The sequence below is a fragment of the Rattus norvegicus genome, chromosome 9 (assembly GCF_036323735.1).
Source record: "Rattus norvegicus strain BN/NHsdMcwi chromosome 9, GRCr8, whole genome shotgun sequence".
In the NCBI taxonomy this organism is placed as follows: Eukaryota; Metazoa; Chordata; class Mammalia; order Rodentia; family Muridae; genus Rattus; species Rattus norvegicus.
The window spans coordinates 83,081,246-83,105,987 of record NC_086027.1 but is presented as its reverse complement, the minus strand read 5'-3'; the positions used below and the strand labels follow the sequence as shown (position 1 = coordinate 83,105,987).

The following is a 24,742-nucleotide window of genomic DNA, read 5'->3' as shown; positions in this document are numbered from 1 at the left end:
ATGTGCCTGCCACGCCCCCTTCCCCCCTACTGCAAAGAAGCCAAGCCACTGTCTTCCCCTTCTCGTGGTTTGGGTTGACTTTAAATAGTCCCAAATCACTGTGGGCTAACTGGGCTTGCCCACTCACTGTTGTCATGTGCTTTTTGAAGGGTCTCTGTGTCCCAGAGAGGACTGTCTTGTCACGGATCCTGAAGGGCAGTCAACACCAGTGACTAACGCCATTGCTTCCTCCACCCCCAACCCCCACCCCTGGTTACTTGCACAGATGATGTTCTCTCAGCCCTATATCCTGTCTACCGACAGGGCTGAGTCTACCGTGTGGCTGAGTCTACCGTGTGGCTGAGTCTCTGAACTCTCCAATCCAGTCTCTAGTAACTTTCCTGGGTCTGAAGCGTGTGCATCTAGTTATACCAACGCCCTGGTTAAAGCCTTTGGAGTCCTCACTACCTTTGAGACAGTGCTTACATACGGGCCTGCCAAGCTCACCCCTTGTCCTGAGCTCTTTCCTGCTCAACCTATCAGCCTGTGCTTCTCCCTGCATGTCAAAGCCCAGAGGGGCCAGGCAGGGTATGCTAGAGCCCAGAATAATCACTAAGGTACTTACTGAGGACCAAGCACCATGTGTTTATAGCATCTGCAAGAGGCTGGCCTTATACCTGCTTTATAGATGAGGAAACAGGTTGGTGGTGATTGTATCTCATGTTGGCTGGTAGGGCCAGGGTGGGCTTTCAGGATCTGAACTCGGTAGGGGTCAAGAGAAAGCAATTGAGTATGGAGGTAGGACTGTTTGACTAGAGAGCTAGGGGTGTGTGTGTGTGTGTGTGTGTGTGTCTGTCTGTCTGTCTATCTATCTATCCATCCATCCATCCATCTATCTATCGATCTATCGATCTATCTATAATCTATCTACCATCCATCCATCCATCCATCCATCCATCCATCCATCCATCCATCCATCCATCCATCCATCCTCCAGGAAAGGCCTGAATGGTCAAAAGCATTGCAGTCCATACTCAGCCTCAATCTAGGCAACAAAAATGCTTGCAATACCCAAATCAGCCACATGGAGTCACCTTTCTCCCAAGAGATTCAGCAGGGACTTCACAAGGGATCTGGGGGAGAGAGTTTAGACTTTGCATTTTGATCATGTAACCGCCTCCATCCTGTCCTGTACCTTCAAGTCACATGAATTCATGTCTGTCTCCCCTTGCTCTCCACTTTCTTCCTCCTGGAGGCTTCCCCTCACCTGAGAGGCAGAAGTAGGAACAGGAAGAGAGGGAATCCTAGGATTTGGAGTGTGATAGTGGGCACATCTCTGGTTAGTTTCTCCCCCCCCCAACCCCCCCCCCGAGCTGGGGACCGAACCCAGGGCCTTGCGCTTCCTAGGCAAGCGCTCTACCACTGAGCTAAATCCCCAACCCTTCTTTTGGTTTTTAAATATCAGTGTCTAGCATCCCTGATGCCTTGATCCAATCGTCCTGGCTGACAGGGCACCTGACTCCCACGTGCATGGGTGCCCCCAGTTTCACCCTGAATCTTGAGGCTGAGGAAAGTCAGACCTCCAGGCAAGACACTCCACTAGGTGTCAGAACTGGGCCTCAGAAGACCTAGGGAGACCAGCGAGGAGGTGGGAGGGTGGCTCTGGGCTGAGTAACTGGGAACCTCAGCAGGAGGGCTATGTTCGCCTGGGCTGGGCTGGCGGTGGGAGGAGGAGGACTGGACCAAGTCTGCTGTGGAACTGAGAGAATGTGGTGGCATGAGGTGAGCAGACCATCTTATTTGCCTATCCACACTGCTCTCCATCCGTCTTCTCCATCTGTCCATCTGTTCTATTGTCTGTCCATCCAGCCACACATTCTGTCCATCTGTCCATCCATCATCCACTCATCTATCCATCCATCCATCCATCATCCATCCATCCATCCATCCACAATTCATTTTACTCATAGACTCATTAACTTTATCCTGTTGGTCCATCCACCCATCCGTCCATCTGTCCGTCCATCCATCCATCCGTCATCCATGCATCCATGCATCCATGCATTCATCCATCCATTGATCTACCCAGCCAGGACCACCAGATATGCATGTACAACCTGTTTCCTAGCAGAGGGGCCATGGTTACCAAGTCCTTGTATGGCTTCTGGGACTTGACTGGGCCAGCGAGGGAATGAAGAAGAGACAGGAACATATACACAGAGAGACAGAGTAGTTGGGACAGGGTGGACTAGGTTCTCTGATGGAGAAACTTCCACAGTCGAGCAGTTTAGTGTGTTTATTAGACAGCTGAATGGTGTGTGGGGTTAGTTTGTACATCTGAAGGAGGAGGCAAGTTTAGCGGTCTCTGTAGGAGCCTCTCTTGTAGTGGGGCAGTCTTCAGGCTGTAAACTTCTTGGAGGTTGGGAGAGAAAGCCACAGTGTATATTTTCTGCCCACTGTCAACATTCTCACTCAGACTAGAGGAAAGCTTTGCCACCCCTCTGAGTGGGGGTAGGAGGGGCTTTGTCAGTTTCCTAGGGGTCTGAGGCATTGGTGCCCTTGACATGACTGTAGCCCTCAGCAGTGCACATTCACTCCAGGTGCATTCACTCCCGGCTTGCTCCACTCCCCATACATGGTGCACTTTTATTCTTTGTTATTAGAGGGTAACCTGTGTTTTCTGGGTCTTTGAGTCTTGGGTGGCTGGGGCATGGACTGTCAGCATCTGGAACCCAGTCTCCACAGGGCCTCTCTACAGCCGGGAGGAAGCCCTGGTTCTGAGGAGAGGGGCTGTCACTTGCTTACCCTTTGCCTAGTCCTCCAGCTCTCCACTGATGTCCTCCAGCTCCACTGATGTCCTCCAGCTCCACTGATGTCCTCCAGCTCCACTGATGTCCTCCAGCTCTACCGTTGTTGTCCTCCTCCCCACCCTGCACTTGGCATTCCTGCAGCTGAAGTAGGCAGGAGAGAATCATGGAACCTTCAGTGACATCCTGAAACATAAAAGACAGACTAGAGATGGAAGGAAGGCTGGATCTCTGGGTGGACAGAAGGAAGGAAGGAAGGAAGGATGGATGGACGGATGGATGGATAGATGGATGGATGGAATGATGAGTGAGTTGATGGATGGAAGGGTGGACTGTAGGTATGTATTGAATTTAAGGATGGGTGGCTGGCTGGCTGACTGGCTGGAAGGATGCATAGATGGGTGAATAAGTAGGTAGGTAAATGGATACACAGCAATTGACTTTTGGGAACCTGATCAGGTGATAATGGGGGTTTAGCAAGTTTTGCTGAGAGCCATTTGGCAGGAGACTTGGAGACAAGTGTTGCAGGTCAAGTTCAAGCACAGGGTGCTCTGCCTGAGATTTTCCGGCCCTAAGGGAGCCCAGTCATTTCCTCTTTAGTGCTCAACTGACCAGACAGGGCTTACCCACACTTCAGAGGGTACCATGCTCTGCTTGGAGACTGTTTTAGTTAGGGTTTCATTGTTGTGAAGAGACACCATGACCAAGCCAACTTTTATTTATTTATTTTTTTTGGTTCTTTTTTTTCAGAGCTGGGGACCGAACCCAGGGCCTTGCGCTTCCTAGGCAAGCGCTCTACTACTGAGCTAAATCCCCAATCCCCAAGCCAACTTTTATAAAGGCAAACATTTAGTTAGGGTTGGCTTACAGTTTCAGATGTTCAGTCCATTATTAACATGGCAGTGTGTAGGCAGACATGGTGCTGGAGAAGGAGCTGAGAGCTCTATATCTTGATCCAAAGGCAGCCAGAGGACAATGAATTCCACTGGGTAGAACTTGGGCATATATAGGAGACCTCAAAGTCCACCCCCATAGTAATGTGCTTCCTCCAACAGGACCACACCTCCTAAAATGTCTTACTCCCTGTTGGTCAAGCACTCAAACACATGAGTCTATGGGGGTGGGGCAAACATACTCAAACCACTACAGAGCCCATTACTAATTTAAATGTCAATCTCAGTTCAAAAATACCTTACAGAAACACTTAGAATAGTGTTTGACCAAACATCTGTGCACTGTGGCCTTTGCATACCTCCAGGACCGAGCCACAGGCGGGGCACACCGGAGGCTCAGTGAACAGATGGGTGACCCGGTGCCTGGGGAAGAGCCAAGGCCTGGCATGGTTATGGCCAGGTCAGGTGCACACTGCGGCTGTGTGTGCTTTTTCCGACCCAAGTTCTAGAGGAAAAGGCCATTTAGATCCCAACAATGTGGTTTCCTGTGTTCCCACCCCAGCCCAGAGCCCCACAGCCCAGCTGAGACAGAGCAGTCCACAGGAGGGGTTGGGGTGCAGTTCCCCACAATGACGTGATCAAATGTTCTTCCTAAAGGGGCTTGCTCCTTCAGGACCTTGCTGGCCATGCTAGTTAGGCCAACGGGCAGTCTCCAGTGTCTCACCTCAGGGATCTGGCACAGGAAGGCATTGTGGATAGATCTATGGCTTTGGTGCCCTCCAAGGACCTGGGAGGCCACAGTTGATCAGGTGTCTACCTTTCTCAGGAGTCTGAGGGAATCTGGAGACTGGAGACAGGGCAGGTTTTTCTCTGCTCTGACTTTTACATCCTAGGGCCTAAAAGGAAATTAGAGAATTGTATCCCAGGAGGCTGCGTTACTGCCAACCCCCAGGCTACCTGTCTCAGGCTAGAATGAGAGCTCCCCTTCTTGGAGGGAGAGGACTGGTAGTAACTGATGTGGGGTGTCTGCCTGTCTGTGCTACTGTACCGTATTACTCGGACTGTCATTTGCAAACAACAGACACTTGTTACTAAAGTTCTAAGCCACAGGTCCAAGACCAAGGCTCTACTCCTGATACCCAGGGAAGGGTCTACTTTGCTTCCACTAGGGTTCCCAGTTGCTGCATGCCCTAGAGGTCAGCAGGGGGCAGCACTGTGTGGCAGGAGGGTGGAAGGCATGGGGGCTCCTAGCACTGTCTCTGTAGACTTGGGTTCCAGCACAGGAATCTAGCAGGGACACATTGAGACCACAGTGCGGGGACAGACCAGCATGGGTGAAGCAGGCTGCCGGAGCTGGGACTGAGGCCCATCTGATCTGGCCTCCTAAGGCCAGGAGTAAGGCAAGTGGATGAGTGGCTCACCCTGGGTGTGGGTGTGGGGGTGGGGAGGTGGGAGTGGGGACTCTGGCCACTGAGCTCTGGTGACAGCTGTAGTATCTGAGGTTCTAAGGAAACATTGTAAACATTGAGCCTCATGGGCAATGGTGGCATACTCGTGCCTTTATTCAGCACTGGAGAGGCAGAGTTCGAGGCCAGCCTGATCTATAGAGCGGGTTCCAGGACAGCCATGGGTATACGATAAAGTCCAAACAAAACAAAACAAAAAAATTGAGCCAACTAATTATAAGGGTGCAGGCCTAAGGATCTTGCAAGCTACCTGTGAGAATAAGAGTCTGAGACCAGAGAGATAGTGACTTGCCCAGTGGTCACACAGCAAAATGAAAGTGGTTAGGACAGGACCCCAGGTGTCCCTTGTAATAATTAGAGCCAAGTGATGGAGATCCCGTTGACCACAGTAGTTTGAACATACAGGAGTCTGACCTGTCCTCTGAATGCTTACTGGCGTTTTAGTTCCCTGAGGCCAGCTTTGGTTCAAAAACATGGGAGAAAGTTCCAGAAACAGTTTCTTAGTTTGAGATGGTTTTTGTGCCTGGGTATTGCTATGTTCTTATGGTGCTGGTAGTGGTATACATAAGGCTCCAATTGAGCAGAACCCCCTCTGCTGCAGGGAAGCAGAGTGTGTGTGTCTGTGTCGCATGCACGCACGTGTGTCTCTATGTATGTGTGTAGTGACTCTGTACAGGAAGGGGGGGGACCATCTATGAGTGGATAATTATCTAGAGGGGCATTTTGAACTGGGCCTTGAAGCAGATACATGAGTTCACCATTCCAGACCTGTTCCTTGCAGACTCAAGAGGTTCATATGGGAAGGTTGGTATGGCAGGAACAGATCCTTTGGGGATACTGACTGGGGTAGAAGCTTGACCAGGCTATGGAAAGGAGTTGGTTCTAGATAGGAATGTGGTGAAACCTGTGTGCCTTTGCCTACGCTGCAGCCATGAGGCAAAGAGCGAGTCAGGAAGGGGCATCGTCTCTGTATTGCACTCAGGGGCCTAACTTCCACAGGCTTGGTTTCTTGAGCTTCTGTTCTTGTGTCTGAGCAATAGGCAGCAAGAGCAAACGCTCGTTTTGCTCATGGTTTCAGAGGTGTTAGTCCACTGTGTTGGTGTGGACTGGGGGTGGGGAGGCATGGCTGGTCAGAGCAGCTCTATTCACGCTAGCCAGGAAGTGGTAGTGGTGGGGACGCCGGCCTGTGGTGTCTGCTTGTTCTCTTTTCTCCCTTGTATTCCATCTCTTCTCCATGAGATGGGGTACCCACATTTCCCCTCCCTCTCTGGAAGAATAGCCAGACCCAGAGGTGTGCCTGCATGGCCTCTGGTGCTTCCCAACCAAATCAAGTTGTTAATGAAAATTAACCAACTCAAAGCCCAACTCTTAGTGCTTCACCCTTTCCCTAATAGCACCATGTGCTGATGACTAAGCTTTAAAATTCAAGCTTGATGAGCAGCTGGGACCGATGGCCGGGGTGGTGTGGTGTTGATGGTGCGTGCATGCGTGCATGTGTGCGTGCATGTGTGAATAGTCAAGCTTACTCAAGCCAGGGCTGGAGAAGTGAGTGGCTCAGCCCTGGTTGCTTTTCCAGAGGACCTAGCAATTCTTAACACCCACACAGGAGCTCCCGATCATTTCTAACTCCAGTTCCAAGGGATCCAACTCCCTCTTCTTGCCTGGAAAAGCAACCAAGGATACACATGATGCATACAAATGCATTTGGCTAAGATATCGATACACACAAAAATTAAATAATAATAAAAAGGTTATGCAAATCAGCCCTGTTGGAGTAGTGTGTGGGGGTGGGGTTAGCAGAGGATGTGGATCCCCCTCAGAGTTGGTTACCACACTTCCTTTCTGCACCATTCTGAATGTTTCATTGGTCTTGAAGAGGCCAGCAGCAAGGTCTGGCCAAACTTTGAATGGCCCCAGGAGAGAGTCAGTTTAGACAGCAGGACCACTGTCCCCGGAGAAGACCAAGGTGGCTAAGAATGTGAAGGAGGCTCCTTGGAGGATGGAGGGACAGTTGCTCTGAGGTGGTGAACCATGCTTGGAGACTTCTGTGTGCTGAGCTTCTGCCTCTGAGGTGGGATAAGGACAGTCACATGCAGGGAACTTACTGCATTTAATGCAGGGAGCTCTAGGATGCTGTCTTGCAATCAGATGACTGCACATCTCCACTTGAGGACACTTGCTGAGTGTCTGGGCATTGAGAGACTCCCATGGTCCTACAGCAAGTTACTGCTAAGGGTGAGTACCATAGCGAATGCTGGAATCATCCTAGGCTAAGGGCATCAAGTCACCATGCTGCCTGGAAAAGGGTACTCTTCTATCACATACATGCCTGGTTCTGCATCGCAGGAGCGTCTGCCTGGGCCTTGTATGACTTACAAGCTCAAGAGTTCAGTACAGGCAGCTAGCTCAGCTGGAAACCACCTAGAGTGACTTCAGATTGTAGGCTGGTCAGACAAGGAGACAACAGGGGAACCGGAAAGACTGAAGGAAGCCCACTGCTACATGCACAGTCCGGAAAGCCCTTTACGAGGAGACGGCCTTGAGTGGATTCCACCAGCTAAGAAGGATTGGACTCACTAAGGACTGAGGTTGAGGGAGTGAGTTCCAGGCTGTCAGAACAGCATGTGCCAAGGCCCCAAGGGAGGAGAGAACTTGTTGCATCCTGAGAATGTCAGAAATGTAGACACTGGAGGAAGATAGAGCCCTAGTCCCCTAGTGCCCAGATTGGGAGTTGAGAAGCCCAGAGGACTCAAGATGCTCTTGGTTCAATGTGAGATGAGGGAGGGCCTCACAGTGCAGGGAAAGACTGTGTGGGAGATGATTAAGTGATGGGGGCAGGGCGCACAGAGCTATGGGGAGATTTTCAGTAGCTCTAATTCAGTAGACACTTTTTTTCCAACTTTTTATTGATTCTTTTAGAACTTCACACCACACACTGGAGTCCCGCTCATCTCCATCCCCTCATATCTGCCCTCTACCCCTGTAACCTCTCCCTCACAAGGAAAAAAAAAAACCAAAAACTACACAAAACAAAAGCATAGAAACCATCTCTTCCTGGAGGCTGTAGTATGTCACAGCGTGTCCCACAGTACATCCCTCTGTCCTCACTCGCAGTGAGTCATTGGTCTGGTTCAAGATCTCTGGCTTCTGTGACACCATCAATATGGATCCTCATCAGGACTCCTCCTGGTTGTCCTGTTGTTGCCCTGTGTCATGGAGATCCTGATACTTTGGATTAGCAGGACGGCTCCTGTTCACCTGATCCAACAGTTCACAATTGATGTAATCTTGGGTTGAGTCCTGCATCTGGGCCCCAGGTGACAGCTGAGCTGGTCACCCTGCTTGCTCTCCCAGTATCCACACCACCGGGGCAAGCTCTCCAGCACTGCTCAGCCTAGCCCATCCAATGCTGATTGGCAGGAGGCCGGGTCAGTTCTCCTGCAGTCATGCCCTTGGCCAGCTTACTCACACACAGAGCCAGTTCTGCTATGTTGCCTAGTTGGGGCACTGGACACTTATTAAACTCTTACTGTGTACCGGGTACAGGACAGTGGGGTGGGGCCAGTGGTGGTGAGTGGGTCTATCTGTAGTCTATGGCCAGCAGTGGGGGTGGGGTGGGGGTGTGTGTCCCAGGTTCAAGCCAGTTGAACTGAGGTTTTCTCAGCCCAAAGATCCCTGTCCCAAAGAAGGCATGAGGGTTATATGGGGAGGGTGCTGTCGAAGGGAGGAAGCTGCCACCTAGGGTGGGGAGCCAAGCTCAGGGAATCTGGAAAAGGCAAATGTTAGCGGGATATGGACAGCACAGTAGGGCATATGTGCCTACAGGTGATGACCCTGAACTGCTTTGTGGGCTGCCAGGGTTGGCACAGCTTTGCTCAGCCCGTGTTGAGTCACAGGCCTGAGCTGGGCCAGGACAGGGTGCCAATGACCAAGGTGACATCCAGTCTCTACCTTGCTGGCCTGGCTGGATGTGGGTAGCTCCAGAGCCTCCATGACAGTAGAGGGGCCTCTAAGCCTCTACCCGAGACCCTCTACTAAGAGCTGGCGGCTGAAGCTGGTAGGGGTGAGGTAGGACAGATAGAACAGGACCATAGGAGATTGATTTAGGGTGTTCTCTTGTCTGCTCTGTTTCTGTAACCACTGGCCAGGTTCTCCTGTCCCAGCCAACCTAGAGACCAGGAGACCCAAATCAACTCAGAGGCCCTCAGCTACCTCGGGAAGGGCTCCTGGAGCCTCCCACAAGTGCCAAGTGCCCTGGGGGGTGGGGCAGCAGAACAGGGGACATTCCTGGCTTCTGGAACCTGATAGGAAATTTGATTCCAGCTTCTGTGGTGGGAGGGAGAGCAAGTTGTCTGAGTGTGTGTGTGTGTGTGTGTGTGTGTGTGTGTGTGTGTGTACTAACATGCAGGAAGGAGCTTTGTGTATGGGCACACATGTCCTGTGCCACAGATCCCAGGGTCTCTGCAGCATGAGTGTGTGTGAAGCTCCCAGCATGGTGTGTGTGTGGAGAGGGGAGGCGAGAGGGGAGGTCCCAAATTCTGTGTGTGCCCGCGGGTGTGCCCGGGCCTCTGGCCTAGGGGAGTGCACGTGTGACAGGCCCGCCCGCTGTCTGTCGGGTGTGAGGGGAGAGGCCCCTCGCTCCTCTGTGCCGCTGGCACTGGGCCTGGGTCCCCACCACCTCAGCCTGGCGGGGCTCCAGCAGCCGCCCTCGGGGTACGCACCCGGGCTCCCCGTTCTTTCTCCCCACAGTCTCCCCTCCCTTCTCCTTGTCCCCCCTCCCCCTGGCGGGCGTGGAGGGCCGGGGTGGGAGGAGATTGCGCCTGAGTTTCCATTTCATACCTCGCGGCTAAAAACTTTCTTTCTGTCTCGCTCCCACAGTCTGCAGCTTCTCCTGTCATCGGAAATGCCAGGCCAAGGTAAGGGGCAGCGGGCTGAGGTAGGGGTGGGCTGGGGCGGAACGGGATAGCTGCTCTTTGTTTATGCAAAGCGCCGAGCGAGGGTCAAGGTGAAGGCCAAGGCCGCGGAGGCGCTGGGGGTCTTGGTCCCACCATGCACGGGCTGATTCAGCCAACCTGGGGGTAGCCTGGTCCGCGCTTGACAGAGAGTGGGGGCGGGGCCGTGGAGTCGTCTGACAGGGTGCTATCCATTCTTCATGGGCCAGTTGCCCATTTGGGTGCTTAGTTTCTCCAGTATTTCCAAGCGGGTCGTGCAGGAGAGGGAAACTGAGGCAAGAAGACAGGAACGATTGCTGGGCCCTGATTGCTCAAACATATTTTCCGCCTGGGCAGAGGGTGTGGTGGATCCACTTTGTGGAGTAATGGGGTGTAGGGAGGTGGGGCGGTGGTGTCATGAGTCAGGAAGGAAACTGCTGGCAGGTGGTTCAGTTCCCTTGCAGGCAGGTTCGAGACCTACTAGAACTCTCCCTGCTTGCTCTAACTCCAAGTCTGTTCAGGCTCGAGGCTGCCCTGCCCCCTTCATGCCTTTCACCCGCCCTTGCTGTATAAACTTGACCTCTGGCAAGAGCCCAGGTAAGATGGCCGTGGGGCCTTCAGCAGGGAAGTTAGGCACTGCCTGCATGCCTAACACCCCCCACCCCTCTTGAGCTGTTTTGTTAGCTGAGTGATCCTAGGCCTGTCCAGGCTCTTAACAAGCTGCTTCATCCCAAGCATATGGGGATAAGAAGCTCAGCTCTCAAAGCCATGTGAGTGTTAAGTGAATTATAGATTGTGAGTGCTCTGCTAAGTGCCCAAAACAAAACAAATAAAAACAGGTACTGAGGGACTAGCAGGGCCTGGTTGGGAGGAGAAGGGGCCTTTGATGGAATGTCAGGTCTGGGAGGGGTCTGCCCCTTCCATGAGATCTTGAATGCGCCATGAGCACTCCCTGGAAGAGGTAACGTTTTGCTGACTGTAAACTCCTGGTTGGGAAGACCCTGTGACTTGCTGTAGGAATACGGGGTATCTGCCTGGGTCAGCTTTATCTTTGGGGTGGTGGTGGTATGCACCTCCCCCCCTACTCCCACTGTCCTCTTCGTTTAGTTCATCTGGGACAGAGTTCTCTGTCTCTAACCCCAGAACCTTCCAAATGGATGGCTCTTCTCATCTCTTCCCCACACCTTCCTGCATGGGTGTTTTTCAGCAGAACTGAACAGTTGTGCCCTGTAGCAGGCCTAAGCTTCAGAGAGTACGTGTGCTGTCAGATTTTAACCCTATAATCCCGCAGGCCAGAAGATCATGTTGCTTTACGGTTGGAGAAACTGAGTCACCAAAAAGTGTGGCTGTAGTTCCTCTGCCATTAGCCTTTTGTGCCCCGTTGGTTGTCCTTCCCTGTCCACTGGCCCGAGTTTCTCCCTCCTGACCTGTGCTTCTCCTTTAGGACCCATTTCTTACAGCAGCAGGAGACAGGGAAGAGGATTGGGTGATGGGTTTACTATCAGTGAAAAATTAGTTGGAGGTCTGGTGGCTCAGAAAGACGTGACAGACAGTGGTCCCTTGTTTCAGGCAGATACCAAAGATGACTTTTAGGGGTGGCCAACTGCCTGACAGTTCTTACCAGTGCTAGAGGCACAGGTACCCCAGGCTGTAGTGGTCCAACATTGTCCAACCAAGGAGACCAACTAGAAGGGGAGGGGCTGGGCAGGGCACCTCTGTACAGATGGAGCTTTTCATAGGATTTTCCTCTATAGGAAGTGGAACCTCCTGGTGGCGTGTACTCCACCCAGCTGGCAAGGCTCTCCCCAAACCACAGCTCTTACTGCAGCCCTGCTTCTTCCTCTGCCTGGGAAGCCGAGTTCTGCATTGTGGCTCTGTAGCTAGATCAACTTGATGGTCATCCCCTCCATCCCCTGCTCCTAGAGGATTCACCAAGCAACTGGCCAGCCCTCTCCATGGACAGAACACTGCTCTGAGGCAGCAGGGAAGAGAGCCAGGCCGAATTAGACCAGCATGAGTTCTTAGAGGAGTTATGTCAAGTGGGATCCAGGGAGAAGAGCAACAGCAAAGGCCCTGGGGTGAAGTGAGCTTGCGGGAAGGTCATGGGCAGGCCGGGGAGTTTAGAACACTAGAAACTAGACTGGGCTTCCACTGTGAGGTGCTGTGCTGCGCAGGGGCAAGGACAGGCCAGAGTGCTAGTGGCAACTCCCCAAGACTATTCAGTGCCCTGGCTGCTGGTGTGGCATTCAGAATCATGGGGTAGTGGTGAGCAAGGGTCCGACTGGGGTGCCTTTCAAGGTCTAGAGCCTTGCTAGTGGGTGGGATGCTGGGTGTGAGAGGGAATGACTGACTCATAGGTCTTTGGCCAGAGTGACTGGGGACATGTGGCTTCATTTACTGAGTAGAGGAAGTGTGGGAGAAGGTTCCTTGAAAGCACTGTGGGGATTTTCCTTTGTTTTGTGTCTTTTTCCATTTTTCTCCGTTCTCTCCATTGGTAAGTTCTCTTGCTTGTTCGTTTCATGCTCGTTCGTTCTTAATTCATGCCTTCTAGAATGTTCCTGTAAGGTGAACCCATGCTTGGATGGGGGCTGGGACATGGATATACAGTAATAAATTGTAGCAAAACTCACTAAACTTAGAAGATCAAAGCAGAGAAAACCATTTGTGCTTCACACTGTTTCAGAGGGTCTGGAGCTCGGAAGGGCTTGCTGGCTAGTTGTGGGCACAGCTTAGCAGTCAACATCGTCTCCACCACTACTATCCATGTTAAAGATAGAACTCAGGGCCTCCAACAGACCAAGCAAGCACACAACCATTGAGCTACATCCTTAGTCTCTTGCTACTTTTCTTTGAGAGAGGGCTGTTTAGGCACACCTAGGACTCTGCTGTAGCCCAGGCTGGCCTTCAACTTTCCATCCCCCTGTCTTAGTTTACAGAGTAGCTAAGATGACAGGCATGTACATGGGAACAAAGGCCCATTGGGGATGTTGAGGTTCAAACTATTTCAGAAGCTGGCCACAGCTGCCCAGAGAAAAGGGCCAGGCTTAAGGGATTCAGGGAGGCTGCCCCAGTGGCAGAGTACATCTCTGATGATACATTATCGTGCTCCCTCGTCAGCATCTGCACAGAACTTCCCAAGGTGCAAGCCACTCCCATTCAATCTCAGAGCCTGGAGGTGGGTGGGGCTCACAGTAACCCTGTTTTACATATCCACCATTGAAACCTAGCAAGGCTGGCCAGTGGGGCTCTGGTATTTCTGTACAGTGGGCTTGTACTATGGTTGACCAGGTGAGGGGAGACCAAAGAATGAAGGCAAGTAAGATAAACAAGGATTTAGGAGAGAAAGGACTTGGATCTCAGTATGGCTCCAGCAAACTACCTTTCCAATTCCTGTAGATGCCAATTCTCCCACAGTTCCCTGTTCTCATGCCTCTTGGGGTTATTACCTGCACCCTGTTTTTCTCTGCTGTTGAGGATTTTAAACTGACAGCCGTCATTTACTTCCCACTCTTCTTTTTTTAAATTTATTTTTATTTTTTATTTTTTTTAAAAAGAATTATTTATTTTATGTATTTGAGTACACTGTAGCTGTCTTCACACACACCAGAAGAGGGCATCAGATCTCATTACAGATGGTTGTGAGCCACCATGTGGTTGCTGGGATTTGAACTCAGGACCTCTGGAAGAGCAGTCAGTGCTCTTAACCACTGAGCCATCTCTCCAGCCCTTAATTTATTTTTATTTGTATATGTATGGTGTTCTGCCTGCCCATATGTCTGGGCACTACTTGCCTGCCTGCTGTCTGGAGGTTAGAAGAAGGAGTTAGAGCTGGAACTGGAGTCAAAGGTGGTTTTGAGCCACCATGGGACTTGAATGCAGGTCCTGTAGAAACTTAGCTAATGTTCTTAACCACTGAGCCATCTCTCCAGCCCTGCATCTCCTCTACCACAGATTCCCTCTCTGCTGTTCTCTTTGCCCCTTGCTTTCTCCTGTTACAAACCTCCATTGTTATTTTCAGTATAGTTTTAGAGTTATAGAGTTGTGGAGATCCCCTGGGGAGTTACAGAATAGTAAGCCCAGGTTCCCTGATAGACTTGTAAGCAGAACCTTGCTGTCCTGTGGCTCCAGATCAGTCATGGCTCCTCATAGAAAAATACTCTTGGTCCTCTGTAGGTAGATGGAGTGGCATGAAAGGAGCAGGGCCTGTGTGTACCAGCACTGGGTGACTGACATTTCTCACCTGCTTGCTTCCCAAAATTCCCTACTGTGTTTGGGCCAGGCCCAGGAGGGGGAAAGACCACACCAGTAACTTAGTCTTCTCCCAGGTTGTGATGGTTTGTATATGCTAGCCCCAGGGAGTGGCACTATTATAAGGTGTGGCCTTATTGGAGTAGGTGTACCACAGTGGGTGTGGACTTTAAGACCCTCCTTCCCGCTGCCTGGAAGCCAGTATTCTGCTAGCAGCCTTCAGATGAAGATGTAGAACTCTCAGCTCCTCCTGTACCATGCCTGCCTGGATACTGCCATGCTCCTGCTTTGATGATAAAGGACTGAATCTCTGAACCTGTAAGCCAGCCACAATTACATGTTCTTTTTTTTTTTTTTTTTTGGTTCTTTTTTTCAGAGCTGGGGACCGAACCCAGGGCCTTGCGCTTCCTAGGCAAGCGCTCTACCACTGAGCTAAATCCCCAACCCCTACATGTTCTTTTTAAGAGTTGCCTTGGTCATGGTGTCTGTTCACAGCAGTAAAACCCTAACAAGACATTGGTATACAAAGGGCTCCAGGTTCACATTTAAGCTCCTAAAGAAAAGGTAATACTGTAAAGAACCCACTTTCACTGTGGCTGGATGCTAGAGTCCTCATTAACATACTCACAGCCCTCCCTATGGTTGGGTTGGAGGAACCGATTCCCCATTCACCAAGAATAGCCTAGTGGGAGGGGGCTTATGGCCCTGGGATCAGCCAGCGGCTCTGAGCCTGGTGGAGTGTATAAGCTCTTTGGCCTTGGAGACAGACTATTGTGTTCCAATCTAGACTGTATCAGTAATAATCACTGTGTGACCTTTGACAAGTCTCTTTAATGTCTCTCAACCCATCCTCATCTGTGGCATGGTTATTATTATGGTATCTATATCGTGGGGGTCTTATGAATACCGAGTAAGAGATAACCCAACTAGAGTGCCAAGGTCAAAATCTAGTGCTCAAGAAGTTATGAATATTGATTCACTTTAGTTTATCCTTCCTACTGTCTCTTACCTCATGTAAGGGGGAGGGGATAGGAGAGCCCAGCACAGCTGGCCGAGGCGATGATGTCAAGACTAGACATTCGAACACACGCTATCTCCTCTCCTCTCTCTGTCCAGGGAAGAGCAAGGTCATGACACACGCCACTGTAGTGTGGCTTTGATTGTTTGCCTGCTTGTGACACCTAATGAATGTAGCAGCCAGGGCTTGAGACATTGTATAGATGTTGGGATCACCTGGACACTTTAACACAGACCCCTGGGCTGGGCTCTGCATGGTGTACATGGGCACTGGGGTTCTTAAAAAGTGGCCAACTGTGTCAGGGCTGGTTTCTAGCCAAATTTGGTATGGCTTTTTAGCAGTTTCCCTCTGAGGTGTTTGCCAGAGAGAAATAAAAGCGTTTCTGCATGGTTATGAGTGTACAGATACTGAAGTCATGAGAGGCCCAAACTGGGAAAAAACTCATCTTTTGCACCAGTAAACAATGGGTACAGTCAGCAGAGTCAAATTCCTGGGCCTTGGACTTGGGACTGGGGATGTGGCTTGGTTGGGAGAATGCTTGCCTAATGCAGGAAGCAGTGGGTTCTAGCCCCTGTGCCTCATAAACCAGATACAGTGGTGCACACCTGTGATCTCAGCATGGTGGGGTGGAGGCAGAGGAGCAGCCGTTCAGCACGTCTTCATCTACACAGACGCCCCATTTCTTTTCTTTCTTTTAGCTGTCACAGGTACTTACCACTTTTATTTATAGCAAATTATTCTTGATTTCTTCTGCTCAAAAGTTCTTTGAGACAATTCTGTCAGCCTTAGCCAATGGGAGAATAGAATCATCTGACTTGCAAATGGCCCTGCAGATGCTGTAGGTTTTAAACTGGCCATTAAAACCGGCCTGTGCCCTTGTCAACCTCTGCCACATTCATCTGGATGGACGTGTGGACCCTGGTAGCATTGATTCAGTTGCTCAAGGAGCATTTCCGCAGCACATACAGGTCCACAAAGTTGCCGATGTTGTTCTGCATACAGAGGCCGTCACTGCTCACTGATCTACCAAGAACACAGAAAGGAGCTTTATTTATTTTCTTTTCTCTCTCCTTTAAAAAAAATTTATTTATTTAATGCATATGAGTGCACTGTAGCTGTCTTCAGACACACCAGAAGAAGGCATCAGATCTCATTACAGATGGTTGTGAGCCACCATGTGGTTGCTAGGACTTGAATTCAGGACCTCTGGAAAGCAGCCAGTGCTCTTAACCACTGAGCCATCTCTCCAGTTCATGCTGCCCCATTTCAAAATAAACAAACAAAGGTATGGACTAGTCTTACACAAAGGGACATGGAGGAGACTCAGAGACTTGGTGCTGGCTGAGAATAACCAAACCCAGAAAGGGTGCACACCAATTGGATGGTGTGTTTTCTGTAGATGGGCAGAATTCCAATGATAAGGACTATCCCAGTAGAAATTGGGAGCAGGAGGTATTGGGGAAGAGGTATGGAGAGCGCTTGGGCAAGCAGAACTGTTTAGCTATCAAAGTAAACATAGACTCATCAGACCTATGAGCCCTCTGAGCACCCAGGAGGTGGAGTCAGGAGGATTATAACTTCTCAGAAAACCGAACCAGGAGGCAAGGGAGATAGCCCAATCAGCAATGTGCTTGATACACAAACATGGGGCCCATGAGTTCAGATGGTCAGTGCTCAAGTAAAAGCTGGGCAAGGTAGTGTGTGTTTCTAACCCCAACTCTGGGAGGTAGAGGTTAATGGATCCTTACAGCTCCTGGGCCAACTGGTCTACCCAATTGGTAAGTTCTAGGTTCAGTACGAGACTCTCTCAAGAACTCAAGTTGAAAAAGTGACCAAGGAAGATGACTTCTGCTTTTCAAAGCCTATTAGTAAATATTTCAAGTATTGATTTTCAAATACTGGAACAGCCTTGTCTTCCTGAGATGAATCTCATTTGGTAGTGGTGTATAATTCGTCTTATATGTCATTGGATGACATCTGCCAGTGTTTGGATGAGGACTTTGCATCTATGAGAGACTGGGCTTTTGTTTAATTTTCTTACAATATTTTTGTCTGGTTTGAGTAACACAGTGAAACTGGTCTCAGAATGAAGTGAGACATGTTCTCTGCATTCTGTAGCTGCTTTTTATATTTTTGATCTTGTTATGGTTTTAAAACAGGGTCCCACTATGTTGCCCAGGTTATCCCAGAATTCAAGTGAACTTCACCTACCCACCCACCCCTCCACCATCTACCATCTCAGCCTTCCAAGTCACTGGGATTGTAGATGTGCGCCACTGTACCTTGTTTCTCTTTTCTTTTTGGAAGTTTGTAGACCATTGATAGTGATTATTCTTTAGACATTGGTAGAATTCATGTATTATGGCATCTGGGTCTGGATTTTTCTTTGCACATAAGTTTTTATTGCTCATTCAATTGATAGGTTGAAGGGACTATTCAACTTTTCTATTTCTTTTTGGGTCAGATTTGGTAGTTTGTGTCTTTCTAAAAAAATGTATCTATTCCATTGTATTACCCAGCTTTGATGATGTTTATAGTGCTCCTTCATTTATGTATTTATGTATTTTTTATTTTTTGTGGGGTCAATTATGATGTCATCTTTTTAATTTTTGATTCTGGTCATTTGTGTCTCCCTTCCCTTCCCTTCCTTCCCCTTCCCTTCTCTCCCCTCCCCTCCCCTTCCCTTCCCTTTCTCTTCCCTTCCCTTCCCTTTTCCCTCCTTCCCCCATCTCTAGTCATGCTGGCTACATATTTATCATTTTCCTTAATGATTTGAAAGACCCCCCCATCCCCTTATCTTTACAGGATTTTCCATTGTCATGTCGTTTATCGAGTGACCTTGCACAGAGACTTACCGTCTGGAAGCACCACACATAAAGCAGGTGTGTGGTCAGGTTCTCAGGGGAGAGCGTTGAGGAGAAATCCCTGCAACAGCCCCACAGCTGGCAGGAGGGAAAAATGCTTCCAGTGCAGGTCCTAGTGTTTGGCTCCAGAGCTCAGTGGCTTTCACTGTACATGGGACCTCTCTGTTGCATGTGCAGGCTGTACCATCTGTGATTAGACTCTATTGCTAACAGACAAGTTATGGTCCAGTGCACCCTTCCGGAAAGTCTCAGAGCCCCTGGCTAGCCTCCTTCCACCTTGTTTACAATACTACTTTGTCTGGGGCAGGGGCACTGTCTGAAGTACCGTCTACTACCCCCATTGACTCTGATCCTGGATCTCCTGACAGCCAGCACCTGAGCGACCTACAGTGTAGCCTGGAGAGTTCTGCCTCTGTTGGTTCACAGGAAGTACTGCGAAGCACCGTCTAGTGTTCTGATATCAGCTTTGCCTGTGGGAGGGGGTCTAAAGTGAGGTGGGTCCTGAGAAGCCCTTACCTCTCTGTTATATACAAAGTTGCGAGGGGTTTTTGCTGGTCTTTCTTTCCTGTTGCTGCCCACTTTCCCCGGGTTCTTTCTGAGGTAACAGTTTGGTGTGTATATGTGTAGAGGTAACATAGGCTTGGAGTGTGTAACTTGTAACATACCTTTCCCATCCACAAGGATAAGGTTAGGGGAGAAAGTTATATTGAGCCCCAGCTGGCTTCTCGCTTTCCTTAATTGTGATTCCCAAGGCACTAATTGTTTTTGTGTGGGGAGGCATTTCTGACGCTAAGCTGAGTAAGCATCACATGGGTAGTTCAGAAGTCAGAGAGGACGCAGGAGTTCAGGAGGGTGGGAGGGAGGACACAGACCCGAGGGAGATGGGAGATGGGGGGCTGGAAGCAAGGAGAGGGAGGAGGAGGATCATGGGAGGAGCAGGATCATGGGAGGAGCACAGGTCAGCACAACCCCACAGTGGGGTGTAGGAAAGGTTGAGGTGTGTAGTGGGAATTAGAGGGCAAAAGCGTACTTAGGGGATCCACCCACATGAGTCTCCCAGAGGCTTTCGGCGGCCTTCCATTCCATGGTCATGGTAGAAGGCAGCATGCATAGTACCCTGCCTGTGGGGCACCACTGCTCTGTGCCCTGAGATATAACCTGGGACCCAGGGCTAAGGTTTGGTGTGAAATCACTGACCTAACTCCCCCACCCCCAAACACAATATCAGGCGAGGTGGTAGGTGAGGTTGGGGCTCCTGGCTTTAGACACTGATGAGTCCCAACTCTCTTTCGGCACACACTCACTCTCTGAAATCTGATTTTTCTCCTTGGTGTAAAAGTGGCCGTAGAAATATGGTGAAATGGCTCAGCACCTAAAGGTGCTCACCATCAGCTTAGGAACCACATGGTAGAAGGAGAGGACCGACTCTTGCAAGTTGTTCTCTGGCCTCCATACATGCATGTGTGTGTTTGTACATATAACACACACACACACACACACACACACACACACACACACACACACACACACACACACAGAGCCATGACAGTTCAGGCCTGTAATCACATAACCACAGCTTGTCAGGAAGCTGAGGCAGAATACTGAAAGTTCAAGGCAGCCTTGGCTCCAGGATGAGTTGTTCAAGGTCACTTTATTAGACTTTCTCAAAAAGAAAAAGGAAAGAGAAGAGCTGGGATGTATGTATCTTAGCGTCAAAGTGGGTGCTTACTTAGGACTTGCAAGGCTCCGACTTCAGTCCTTATCAGCATACAAGTGAACGTGGTGACATCGATCTTGCTGTCATGCTGACCTCACCAGGCTGGTATAAGGATTAGGCAGCTTGCAGGTACAATCCAGGTACATGATATAGACCCTTGCTCATTCAATGACTCTTAATCTTAAGTCTGACACCCTAGGATTATAAGGTACAAAGTGTCCCCATAATAACATTAGGGTTCAAGGCCCCAGGACGTCCACACTGTCAACTGAGAGTAGCTCTGCAGAATGACACGGTATGACACGGCACATAGCTGCAGCCACCTGCTGACTGGCCAGCCTTCCTTCCTGGTTGGTCTTCCTTTTTGTTCCACCCTGCTGAGAACTCTCTCAGGGGGTGCTGGTGTCTGGCTGATGTATGACTTGGCCAACAATCCCCTGCAGTGAGCAGGGGGTGGATGTTCGTGGGAGGCCATTAGGAGGAGAGGGGTGTGTATGCCTTGGGCACAGAGCGAGTCACAGATTAACACCCTGGCCTGTCCCCATTGGCCCTGGCCCGGAGCACCCAAGCGAGGGTGCCCAGAGGTGGCTGGGTTCTAGCCAGGTTCTGTGGAGCACAGCAGGGGGCAGGTCACTCCTGGGTCATGAGTGATGGGAGGGGCAGTCGAAAGCCTCTTCCTGTCCATGGAAGCTCACCTGGCTTGGGTTCCACAACCAGGCAAAGTTACAGAGATCCTGTGTCCTTGAGCTCATGGGATCCACAGAGCCCAATCCTCAGGACTTCTGGGTAATGGACGTGCTCACTGGAGCAGATGAGAAAGTGGTCTGGGAAGTTAACTGTGAAATTGGCACGAGGTCCCCAGATTTGAATTTATGATTTGTAGGGGGAGGAGGGAAGGGAGGCTTTGTAGACTCTGATCTGACCTCAAGTCTTGGCTTTACTAGCTGGGATTTGGGGCCTCTTTGTGATTTGAATTCTCTGTCTGCCCTCATGTGTTATGGTGAGCATCAAATGAATTGGTACATATAAGAGTGCTTAGAAGAGTAGGTAAGCGCCGGTGGTTGTTAACATCACTCTGCTGTAAGTGGAGTTCAAAGGTAAAGGCTGCAGACTGTCCTCATGTTTTGCCTAAGGCTCCTTATCCTCCCAGGAAAGACGGCACTGGCTCTTATGAGGTGGTGAGCTCTCCGCCCCTGTGTCATGGAGCGGAAGGATGGATCGGTGGCAATTGGTCTCTCTTGTTTGACGACCTGGGGGTGGGAGGCTTAGAATCAACCCTGGTTTTTTCCCTGCCTCTGCTGACAAAGGAGTGACCTGGGGCCATTTCAGCAGTGATTTGGTTTTCACTGAGAATCTGGGTGTGGATGAAGTCAGTGGGGTGCAGTGTGTATTCTGCAATGCGTGGTGTACGGTAGCCCGTGATTTCTAACTATGGTGGCTGTTCACGGGACACTGATTTGGCCTGTCTGAGGATCCCCGCTCAGGAATACCAGTGTTACTTGATCTTCAGGCCAGGTGTGTTTGCCATGCTCCTTGGGCAGCCGAATATGTCTGATGCTCCCTTGAGGTGCCTTAGGGCTTTGTGGGGTAATTCTTGGATGGAGTTCTTTCCCTCAAAAGACTTGTTCCTTTCTTGTCCTCTGTTTATTGTAACTCTAGTCTGGGGCTATGTTTTTGAAATATTGCATGTGTGTGTGTGTGTGTGTGTGTGTGTGTGTGTGTTCCCACATGTGTCTCTCTGTGTGTGCATGTGTATGTAGTGGCCACAGGACAACCTCAGGTGTCGCCCACACGAACACTATCTTTCAGACAGGTTCACTCACTGACTTGGACCTCACCAATAAGGTTAGAATGGCTGGCTAGCTTGTCCTAAAGATCCTTCTGTTCCTACTTCCCCAGAGCTGGGATTACTGGTACATGCCATTACTGGGGGCACTTTTACGTGGGTTCTGGAGGTTGAAACGGGGTCCTTGTGCTTGCTGACTGAGCCATATTTCCATGTCCCACACCCCACCTACATTTTAGCTTTAATTTTGTAGGTCATTTCAGATTTACAAAAAAAAAAATTGTGAAAGGGATTCAGAATTTCCCTACAGTTTTCACTATGTTGTGTTAAGTCATGCTCGACCACACTACGGTTGTCAAAACAGAGGGGTTCCATTGATCTAACACTACCAGAGAATACTAGATACTTCTAGATACTACTAGATACTTCTAGATACTTCTAGCTGGAGCTGAGTAGGATTCAGCCAGCATTCCCATGACCATCCTGGCATCCAGTCAGAGACTCCACAATGCAACAGGCTTCATGTCTTCTTGATCCCCTCGCCTGGGAAAGTTCCTCCATCTGTATTGTTGCTCATGGCTTCAGCTGTGTCAAGGGAGGGCTGGCCAGTTACTTGGAAGATGTGCTTCAGTTTGGCTTGTCTGTTCCAGAACATTTACACCTGCTAACTGTAAAGAACTGCCACTTATTTCCTGGCTGTTTCTCAACATAGTCACCTGTCTTTGTCCATATGGCCTTCCCCCTGTAGGCTGTAGGCTGAGGGTGCAAGCTTTCCCTGTGGTATGGGAGCCTTGCTGAGGGGGTGTGATCCTCAGGGCTTGGCTGTTCATGGTGTCAGGGCACTCAAGAAAGCTGAATGTGCCCTGTCTGCTGAGGAGCGTGCTATGAAGTACAGGCTTCTCAGGATCGAAGGCTGGCAAGTGAGGGGCATGTGCGGCCAGCCAATGGGCTGTGGACTCAGACAGGGCTGCTGTGCTCTGTTCTGGAGGCAGAGCCGTTTATTTCCCAGAACATCTCAGTGTTTGCTCCTGAATCCTTCAACAGACTAGGGTGGGGGGCAGCCATGTGATTGTGAAGATACACGCATCTTTTCCATCTTACAAGATGGCAGATTGTAGGTGTCATTGACATCTGTAACATGCGTTCACAGCACTGCCTAGGTTGTATTTGATTCACTCCCTGGTAACAGCCTGCCAGGATGGTGTAGAACTCACCATCATACATACTCGCCCTTTCTAAGGAAACCGAGCTGTTTTGTGTTACTGAGAGTGGAAGGAGTCAGGGTACAGGGCCAAGTTGGGAAAGAAATATGAAGCCTTATACCTAGGCTTCTGGATAGGCCATAGCCAGTCCTTCCTTTCATCCCTAGAACGTGAGAAATCCTGCTGACTGTCGACATGTGTGGAGTTAGCGGGATTTTTATGGCCATGTTTGAAGGGGAGTGAGAGTGACCCTTCACAGGGTAGATCTTCAGCTACTTCCAGCTTTGGGAAGGGACAACTCCAAGTTGGAGTAACTGCCATTCTTTCCGGGGACACAGCTAGACTGCCCTTCCTTCTCCTGAGGGCTGAGGTGGTCTGTCAGTTCCTCTTTCTGGTCTGAGCAGCTTGGAAGAGAGAAGCAGAGAGACCAAGGTGGTTTACCACAGGTCCTCAGCAGGACTTGCGGTCATGTGGAAGGTGAATGTGTGTCTCTGTGTGTACACACTTGAGGCAGACGCCGAGGTGGTGGTAGATGTGACCTAGAGAATCAGAGGGACCTTCTGGGGTGTGAACTAGGGGGACAGCCAGTGACACTTCTGACTGGGCAGAGCTCCCTGCAGTTCTTCAGAGCCTGATTTTCCCAAAGGCTGGAAAGGTACATGGGAACTTGGGAGAAAGAGACACTGTGTAAGGAAAGAATTTTAAATGTATCTGATCACCCCTCACCCCTAGGACTTTGATTTCTGTATTGATTACTTTTCATGTTGCTGTGACCACAGCACCCAAGTGAAATAACAGAAAGCAAGAACATTCCACTTTGGTTCATGGTTTTAGAGGCTTTCAGTCCATTATGGCTGGGAAGGTGTGGTGAAACCAATTAATTTATAACTATAGACTAATTCATATTGTGTGGCAGAAGCATTTACATTATAGTAGACAATGGAGCAGAGAGCAAGGCAGAAACCAGGGGTTTAGCCTTAAAAGCCACACCCCTAGTGATGCACGCTCCTATCCTGCCTCACCTGCTTGAGAAACACGGCCCCCCCAACAACCCCACAACTGAGCTTGTGGGACATTACAGATCAAACAGTAATAGCATCTTGCTGCCCTACTGTGTGCCAGTGATCTTTCACATAGGAGGAGACTTGAGTCTTTGAGTGGTTGGAGGTATAGAAGAGGGGTAGACATTAGAAACGGTCACACAGAGTCACCTGGTGGTTTTCATCACTGAGAATAACCCGGTAGTTTTTGTTTGTTTGTTTGTTTTTTGGTTGTTGTTGTTGTTCTTTTGTTTTCTGGTTTTTACTTTTTGTTTTGATCTTCACCGAGGATACTCTAAGGGGACAAGAGGGAATTGGCTTAGCTCTGAGGCAGACCTTCCTATGGGGAGGAACCTGGGGGGACCCCAAGGCACTGGAGGTAGTGCTGGGTCCTCTTCAATGAGATCTCCAGAGTGTTGAGGGTGGAGACCAAGGAAGGGTTAGGCCATCCTTTACTGGTGATATGTGAGCCTTGGTGTAGTGATGGCTGAATGGAGATCCCTGGAGTCCTTGCTGGCTGGTGATGACTTTGGGTAGAACAGCATGGGAGGCCCGTTCTGCCCACAAGAGCAGGCATCTGTTGTGTCTACTCCTATGTTCTTCTGAGAGCCCAAACTCAGGGCTGGTGACTGGGAGATGGGAGTCCTATGTGTGAGCATCTCTGGGCAGCAGGCTTGACTGTATCAGCTTCTTGTTTGCTTGTTTGTGAGACAGGAGCAATGGAAGTCTTGCCTGTTGTGCACTGGGCTGCTGTGAAAAGCCTGGTGAATGTTGTGTAGCACATGTGTGTA

The 24,742-nt window shown here is 50.0% G+C and overlaps 1 protein-coding gene and 1 pseudogene across 7 annotated transcripts in view; one reads left to right on the top strand and one right to left on the bottom strand.

Moving 5' to 3' along the window:
* The window catches only part of Tns1 (tensin 1), a 210,940-nt gene that overhangs the window by 46,020 nt on the left and 140,178 nt on the right, over window positions 1-24,742 (top strand). For 6 of the 7 annotated variants that reach the window (NM_001191810.2, XM_039083336.2, XM_063266966.1 and 3 more), the window contains 1 exon segment: window positions 10,024-10,061. In NM_001191810.2, the coding sequence (NP_001178739.1) occupies window positions 10,024-10,061 (38 nt within the window). 7 annotated transcript variants of the gene reach the window in all.
* Rps21-ps7 (ribosomal protein S21, pseudogene 7) lies at window positions 16,097-16,340 on the bottom strand (annotated as a pseudogene).